Here is a 9,221-nt window from a genome sequence, read left to right on the forward strand (position 1 = left end):
CATTAAATGGAAAATTCTACCATTTTAAAAAGACTACTTTACCTTGGGTTGAAGGAAAATATTTGGGAGAATTGTTTAATCATAGGTTGCTGAGACAATTAAGCAGGAATAAGAAGAGTTGTCTGAATGAGTTCATTCTTGATGGATAATGGAATGATGATATTTTGATGAATACTTCACAGGAGGTATTACAGGTTTCTCATGTTCAAAAAATTTATGGGGGTGAGGATCAAATTAGATGGAAAAATAATTTCAGCTTCAAGTCAGCATGGGAGGTTTGTAGAGAAATTAATCAACCAGTTTGCTGGTCTGGGCTGTGTTGGAGTGGGGGGAGACCTATATGGCCTACCCATTCAGTTTTAATGCTGCAGATTATTATTCTCACATATTCTTTTCTGCAAAGGATTGGTTCTCACTTGCTTCTAGATGCAATTTGTGTTATAAGAATATATAATCGTTAGATCATTTGTTCTGTGGTTGTAATTTTACTTGGCAAGTTTGGGCTAATATCTCTGATATTTGTGATTGGAACTAACAAAGAGTTACTGAGGTTCAGAATCTTATGATGGTTTTTATTCAAAAATTTCAAGGGAAGGGCAACAAAATGGCAAGGATATTATTTGTTGCTGTGTTATATTTCATTTGCTTGGAAAGGAATGAGAGATTACATAATGACAAGTGTATGGAGCTTGCTAAGTGTATTTTGTGGGAGGTTCTTGATGTAATGGGGATTACACTTCAAGATATTTTGTAACTCTCTGTTTTTGTTTGCTTTGTTTTGTTCCTTAGTTTGGGTTGTATCCCATGTTAGGTTGATGTTTGTTTTGTAAGTAAGGGCATGTCTTTACTTTTTCCCTTTGTACATTTTTGTTGATATTTATAAAACATCTTTCATTTAGGGGGGAAAAAAAGAGAGACTAATTACCCTCAAAATATCATCCAACCTCCTCCACGTTTTCTCTCTCAAATAATCATCCAAACCCACCCTTATTTTTCTCTCAAAATTCTTCCATCTCTGTCACTGTCCTACCCGCCTCTCCACCTCCACCGTCACCATCTTTTTGTTCACTGTCCTATCCATCTCTCCACCGCCACCATCTTTGTGTTGCCCCACCCCTCCATTGCCACAATCCCTTAACTTCACATCTCTTCATAAAAGACTTTCAAATTTGTTCATTCTCAATGACTCATCAAACTTTTCAAATTATCTATTCATTTCTATTGTCTTCTTTATTCAAAAAAGACCCAAATCAATAGTACACCATGACATAGATGAGTAGAGCCATTTTCCTTCACTAAGCCTTAATGAAGTTAGAGATTAGGACATATATGTGAGAGATGCGAAATTAAAGAGAGAGAGAGAGAGAGACAGAATCGGAGAGAGAAGAGAGAAGAAAAATTATGATTTATTTGCTGATTTGATGGGTCACCATTAATTTTTCTAATGAATTGTTAAATTGAATGTTGGGTCGATGATGATGATACAACCTTCCTTATTCATCGCTTGACCCAATTGGATTAACTAAAGATTGTAGATCATGGAGAGGCATTGCATACTTATTGATGAGACGATAGGTATATATATATATATATAGAGAGAGAGAGAGAGAGAGAGAGAGCTATTTTGAACACAAAGATATTTATTTGAGAAAGAGAAAACGTGGAAGAGTTTGGATGATATTTTGAGGGTAAAACAGTTTTTTTTAAATGGTATAATTTTTCAAATAATGAATGAGTAAATGATGTGACAATTTCGGGTCTTATTCGGTGATTAAATATACCATTAGTCATAATTAAATGATCAATTATGATGACATCGTGTTATAGTCAATCTACAGTTACATGAGTGCGGTCGGATATGTCCGAGTGTCCAATCCTTTATATTATAAGAGAGAACCCCGAATAGATATAAAAAGTAACAAAGAAGATTAGAAAAATGAAGAAAGAGACAAAAATACAGCTATACACGAATTAAGTTCGAAATGGGCCTTTGGTGGCCCAAGTCTGAAGTTGAATTTGAAACCAGCCAAGCATGGCATCTTATCAGCATCGCCAATAAAAGCAAGGCCCACGCAGATTTTGACAATAGCTTTTTTTGGGAGGCGAATAAAATTTTTATATTAGTTTTGGGGTGAATAGTTATTATGTTCATTTTAAAAAATAATAATAATTTGGAGGCATAAAGAAGAATTTTGGAAAATATTGGACGCTCCTAGCTCCGCCCTTTTAATGTTGTTTGATAATTCAATTCATTGCTTAATTCTGAATGATGGTAAGTACCACTTAAAATGAAATATTATTTTAAATGACAAAGACATTAATTATCACCGAGTGTTTAATGCTAAAAATTTAAAAAGATATCAAAAAGAATATTTATTTTTTAGTAAATCAACTTTTAAAATTTTTAGTACTTAATTTTCAATTTCAATTTTTTTCAAACCTAACCGTACACGTCGTTTAAATGAACTTTTCCTCGACCATTTTAAAAAGTTATCAAAGTAATATTTATTTTTTAATTACCATTTAAAAAGTTCAGCATATAAAAATTTACTTTTAAAATTTTCAATACTTAATTTTTAATTTCAATTTTATCACCAGAAAATAATAATATTAAATAAATAAATGAAAAAGAAAATTGCTTATGATTCCTTTGCATTTTGCTATATATAGCCATGCCCACTCTGTTTTATTTCAAGACTCCTCTAGTAACTAATGTTCTAGACAGCTCTTTCTTCCATTTCTACCTACAATTTACTTCAATATCTGAGTCATCGGACAGCCTTTCCGGTCTCTTCTCTTTTGGTGTGTAAGTATTCATCTTTTTAGCTATAACATCTGCAACCTTTTTCTATTCTATTTTTGTTTTATGTTTCTCTATTGATCCTCAAAAAGTTACATATCAGCAGCAATTTTATAGCAAGGTGAGTAATAAGTAATTGTTCTTCATATTCAGCTATCAAAAGAAAAAGAAAACATCTTCTCCACCAATGCTATTTTTGAGTGGTCATCGTCGTCATCCTAACCTTCTTTCGTCTATTAAAAACATTCTACTATATACCAAAAATGCCTTCAAATATAGCAAAATAACACAACTGCCTGAATATAAAAGAGTTGTGATACGACTTTTTGTCTCCCAAATTTTGCCTGAATATCAAAGGGAGAACAATTTCATTTGCAGTTCTACCATGCATATTCTTAAAATCTTCCCTCTCGATTCCAGTGGGAACTCGTTCATTAGTTAAGGATCCGTATTCCTCTGCAAAGAATTATACCTTTCTACTTTGTTATGAATTGCAGATTTCCACACATATTACACACACACACACATATATATATATATATCCCTTCTTTTTTTTTTTTTTTTTCTTCTAATCGATTTCTCATGCAAACTTGAAGTACTAAACTTATCAGGACTACATGTCGAATGGGCAAACAGTTACTTTCGGACCATATGGTTCTCGTGAACCTGGTAATCAATAGAATGACGGAACTTACAACACGGTAAGGGAAGTAATTATATACTTGGCCGGACCGGAAATTGGATCCATCCAAATTGTCTATGATGATAGAGGAAGGCCAGTATGGGGAAACAAGCATGGTTTTTGCGGCAGACAATCATACAGGGTAATATATATATATATATATATATATATATATATATATATATATATATATATATATATATATATATGCAATTTGATTTTTAAATCGCCAGTCATGCACAAATTTATTTGATTCTACAGTTGTCATGCTTCTCATGTTTTGTGAAAGAAAAACATAACATTTCAAATAATAATAATAATAATAAAAGAAAAGAAAAATAAATTATTACAGACTACACCACGTTATTCATGCATATTATGAAAAAAGAAAAAAGAGAGAAGAAATAAAATTTAACTCGGTGTAAAACGATTTACACAAATTCTAATAAATAAGTCCATTAGAATTTCAAGTTTCAAATCTAATACGGAAGTTATATCAATTATCAAATCCTCTTTCACTTATGGCATAAACTTTAGGGTTCGTTTGGTTAGCCTAAGGTAGCTAGAAAAGAAAAGAACTGAAAAAAAGAAAAAATTTAAATTAAATTTGTTAAGAGTTTGGTTAGCGTGAAAAACAAAATTTTGAGGGGAACAGAATTCTCGCAGCCTAACTATTTTCCTGCCAAACATTTCTTGCACGAAACGTGCGAAATTAAATTTTAACGTGGAAGTGAAAGAAGCAGCTATTTTTTTAAAGTTTCTATTTTACCCAATAACTTCATTCTTTATTATTATTATTATTATTATTGGGCATGAAAGAACTAGGCACCAACAAGGGCTTCCTTTTCCTATGGATTTACTTGATACTTGATTTTCATTAGATTTGGAAATCAAATAAATAGTAGTGTAGTTTGTTGGGTCTGTATTAACTTACAAATTCCATATATCATATATATATATATATATATATAGAGAGAGAGAGAGAGAATAATGATCTCTTGCTCTCCGTAAAGCAAGAAAATTCTTTGGCACTTTCTAAAGTAATCTAATTGTCACATTCCAAACCCACCTATATGATACAAAACTACTATTACTATTTTTAGTTCTATCTGTTTGGTACTTACCTTTTATTATTTTAATCAGTAGTATTAGTAAATATTAAATTTAGAAACTAGAAATAGTAATAGTGTATTGAAATGAAATCATATAGGTGGGTTTAGAATGTGATCATTAAAAATATTAAATTTTTAATGGTTACTTTAGAAAGTGCGGAATAATTTTCTTGCTCCACTGGGAGTAAGAGATCATTACTCATCATATATACACACACACACACACACACACACACACACACACACATATATATATATATATATATATATATAAATTATTTTTTTAGTTATTGATAGCATGATACTCAAATTCATTCATATATTTACAAAATTATTGAAATATAAAATTTCTCAACTTGTATACATTTTTATTCATGAAGCTTATTACAGGTCAATTAGAAATTAAAAATAAGGAATCAACAATTAGCTAAACAATGGGGGTATATATAGAAGGACCAGTTGATCACAAATTTATTATATTAATATTCTATTTTATATAATCAGGGCAGAAAAAATTTCTTACTAGTCAAATGTATGTTAAAAAATCACTTTTTTTTTATTTTTATTTTTTTAATTTTTGTTTCCTTTTGTTTTTTTTTGTATTTTTATCGAACCAAATGAAACCTTGGAAAATTTAAAGCCTACTCAAATGTTCGATATGTGCTATCTTAAAGACAAGATCGAAATCATTAAACATATATGCATATCTGCTATCTTAAAGGCAAGATCCAAATCGTATCATATAAACAGACATGGAGCCAATGTAGGCTCGGGGCACCTGCCTCCTTGTCCTAGCCTCGTCCAATATATACATCTATGATAAATTTTATACAATGTCCCCGGCCTATAAATTTTTAAATTGCTAAACATATCTCTCAATTTTTTCTTTCTTCTTTTTTATTCTTCATTTTCCTTATTAGTTCCTTTGTAGAAAAGTTATAGTTCCTCCGTCAATCAGACCCTACATTTTTTCTTTTCAAAATTCGCTCATTTTATTATCTCTTCGTCTTCTTCTTCTTTTGCCTTAAGTTTTTTATTTATTTATTTTTTTTCTTCTTAATTAAGATTCTTCTTTTTGCACTCATATATGATGTATGTATTGTAACCTTTTTTTTTTATTTAAATTTATTCCTGTAATTTTATGAACTCATTTTGTGCAAATTTTCTTTTCTGTACCTTTTTGTGAATGTTTGACATACTATTTGAATCTTGTCTAATGCACCGTCACTCAATATCCCACCCCAAATATTGAGACTATTATGCATCACTAAATTTATTGAGGCTTATTAAACCAATGAAAAAAAAAAAAAAAATTAGAACAGTTGCCAAATGTAACATAGATAACGAATAAAAATATTACATTGTGAAAAAACAAAAAATAGAAATATTACAAATCAATACTTTGTAAAGTATTTATATTTCTTATACTACTTCTTTATTAACATATTATTTTACAATGATTTTTATTTCATTTTTACTTTTTTTGTTTGCCTTTTGATTTGCTAGTTGATATATATATTTTTTTCATCAAGTGCATTAAGTCTCCCCTGAAATGAATCTCAACTCTGTCACTACATATAAATGATTTACCTATACATATCTTAGAACTCCACAATCCACATTAACAAACATAAAACTGTATATACATATCTTAATATACAAATCTGTAACTTGTGACCCAAATTTTGTTTTGTACTGGGTCCTGTGGCAACCCAATTTTGATCCAACTATTGGGCTTCTAATTTTTTTTACTTTTTTTTACCCATTTCTATCTTGGGGATCATGGACCCAGATTCGAGCCTCTATTGTGGTGGCATGAGAAAAGTCTAGGGGTGACAATTACGACACGATACGAATCCGACATGGGTTAAAAGGGTTTGGGTTTGGCATAAACAGGTTTGGGTTATAAAAGGGTCGACACGATTAACTCGTTTGCTTAACCGTGTTGGGTTAGGGTTGAGAAATTCAACTCGTGTAACCCGTTTATAATCCATTTAACTCAACATGTTATAATTGTGATTATGACCTTTGTAATATGTTACTTGTTTAAACCGAATTACGATGAATAGTTACGTCATTTCAATATAAACCTTATTTATGCCTTAGGATTTTTCTTTTTATTTTGAATATTTGGGTTAATTATGATAATTTTTTCTATTAATTAGTATTTGATTAAATATTAAATGTCTCATTTTGATAAACAGGTCATTAAACGGGTTAACACGTTTAATTGTTTAATAAACGGGTTGGGTTAGTGTTGAGATTTTTGACACAATTATTAAATGGGTTGGGTTTGGGTTTACCTATTTAGTATAATACCCTTACATCGACATGACACGAACACGATCTACGAATACGAATTGCCACCCCTAGACAAAACACTAAAAGAAGAAATAGATAGTTTGAGAGAGAAAAAATATTGTGGTTTTGAAAACTTGTAATCTCCATTTTTTTCATGTAGTGAAATCCTTTTGCCGATCTTGATTGTGAACGTTACATTATTCTTTCATATTTTTTAGTGTTTATGGTTTTTCAATGTTTGTCGCACCTAAGTGTATTATTGTTCATTGAAATGTTACAGGTGAAATTAAACTATCCTGCCGAATATCTCGTTTCAATATCAGGGTATTGTGGGTGCTATCTTAATACATATGTTGTTGTGAAATCTCTTACATTACACAATAATATAAAACAATATGGACCATATGGTAAGGAAGAAGGATGTTGTTTTATGACCCCATTAACTGCTGGCAAGATTGTCGGATTCTTTGGAAGGGTGGGCGAACGTTTGGATTCAATTGGGGTATACATTAAGCCATTCCAAACTACAACACCTTGTGTTGGTCCATTTGGAACTACGGATGGACAACAATGGGATGTCGGAACTTATCATGCATTTGGAACTACGGGTGGACAGCAGTGGGATGAAGGAATTAACCATTCATTTGAAACTACTAGTGGACAACAGTGGGATGACGGAACTTACAATGCATTAGGAACTATTGGTGGACAACAGTGGAATGATGGAACTTACAATACTATTGGTGGACAACAATGGGATGATGGAACTTACGGCATGGTAAGGGAATTAATTTTATACTCCAGATCAGTTATTGATTCCACCCAAGTTGTGGATAATGACCCTATATGTTTGCTTTTTTAAAAAAAAAAGAAAATAAAAAATAAAAGAAGAAGAAGAAGAAGAAGTTAATATTATACTATATACTAAAAATGCCATTATGATTTATTATTTATTTATTATTATTATTATTATTTTTTTTTTAAGTGTTAGAACTATTTTTTATCTTTCACTCATTACAAACTCTCCACCTCCCTCCTATCTCATTTTATTTTTTGTTCTCATAAAATTGTATATTTTGTTTGTAACCCTTTTTTAAACTATTAAAACGTCGCCCGGCCCTGCAGATATAAAAGGGAGAACTAAATTCATTTACAGTTCTACCCATGCACATCATTAAATGCTTAATTCTTGATTCCATTAGTAACTGGTCATTAATTAAGGATCCATATTTCTCAGCAAAGAATAATTTCATTCTACTTTTTCTTGAATTGCATTCTTGCACACATATATATACATATACAGAAATGATCTTTTGCACACTGGTGAGTAAAAAATTCATCTACACCAAGCATAAGGACCGTTACACACACACACACACATATATATATCACTTTTTGATCTAATTACTCTTATATAAACTTGAAGTACTAATATCTAGACCTTTTAGGCCACCATGGCGAATGGTCAGACAGTTACTTTTGGGCCATATGGCTCTTCAGAACCTGGTAATCAGTGGAATGATGGAATCTATAGCGCTGTAAGGGAAATAATTATATACTCAGCTGGGCCGGAAATTGAATCCATCCAAGTTGTCTATGATAATAGAGGAAAGGCGGTGTGGGGAAACAAACATGGTTTTTGAGCCCGACAACCAATCAGGGTAATATATATGTGTGTGTGTGTGTATTCAATTTGATTTTTCAAATTTGCCATTCATGCACAAATTTATTTGATTTTATATTTGTCATACCTCTCAATTTTTGTGAAAGCAAGCTAGCTAGATAATATAACATTTCAATGAACAAAATAAAAATAATAATTACGGACTATACCACATCATTCATAACTTTCAAAATACAAATATCCGTTAAGAACAGTTGTAATTGTAATGAATGAAAATACTACAAATCAATACTTTGTGATTCTTATATTTGTCAAGTATTTGTCTTTCTTATAACTCCACAATCCACATAAACATCCATGCATATCTTAACATACAAAAATCTTCTTACTCTTCTTGGTTGTGACCTTTACCATTTTTTTTTTTTTAATGTGTTTGTCATTTTTCGATATTTGTTATAATAACTAAGTTTATCCTTGTTCATTGAAATCTTACAGGTGAAACTGAACTATCCTACCGAGTACCTCGTTTCAATATCAGGGTATTGTGGGTACTATCTTAATACATATTTTGTTGTGAAATCACTTACATTACACAGCAATATTAAGCAATATGGACCGTATGGTAAGGAAGAAGGAAGTCATTTTATGACCCCATTAACTGCGGGCAAGATTGTTGGATTCTTTGGAAGGGTGGGTGAACGT

General features: G+C 31.0%; 1 protein-coding gene across 1 annotated transcript; it reads left to right on the plus strand.

Annotated features, from left to right (window-relative positions):
• Nucleotides 1–216: 216 nt before the first annotated feature.
• LOC132296072 (jacalin-related lectin 3-like) lies at nt 217–7,980 on the plus strand. Its single transcript, XM_059794315.1, has 3 exons — nt 217–343; nt 3,482–3,624; nt 7,176–7,980. The coding sequence occupies exons 1-3, from the start codon at nt 217–219 to the stop codon at nt 7,755–7,757; spliced, it is 852 nt and encodes a 283-aa protein (XP_059650298.1). The 3' UTR covers nt 7,758–7,980.
• Nucleotides 7,981–9,221: the final 1,241 nt, after the last annotated feature.

Source organism: Cornus florida, unplaced genomic scaffold (genome assembly GCF_030987335.1).
Source record: "Cornus florida cultivar Cherokee Brave unplaced genomic scaffold, ASM3098733v1 CherokeeBrave_3.0.0_Hap2_Chr02, whole genome shotgun sequence".
Lineage (NCBI taxonomy): Eukaryota > Viridiplantae > Streptophyta > Magnoliopsida > Cornales > Cornaceae > Cornus > Cornus florida.

What these genes read in the sequence shown, in the direction of transcription:
- LOC132296072 (XM_059794315.1), top strand. Translation starts at nt 217, where the DNA reads ATGGGGGTGAGGATCAAATTAGATGGAAAAATAATTTCAGCTTCAAGT. An exon ending in AGTGGGGGGAGACCTATATG is followed by an intron (nt 344 to 3,481) that starts GCCTACCCATTC and finishes GTAATCAATAGA; the next exon opens with ATGACGGAACTTACAACACG. An exon ending in GCGGCAGACAATCATACAGG is followed by an intron (nt 3,625 to 7,175) that starts GTAATATATATA and finishes GAAATGTTACAG; the next exon opens with GTGAAATTAAACTATCCTGC.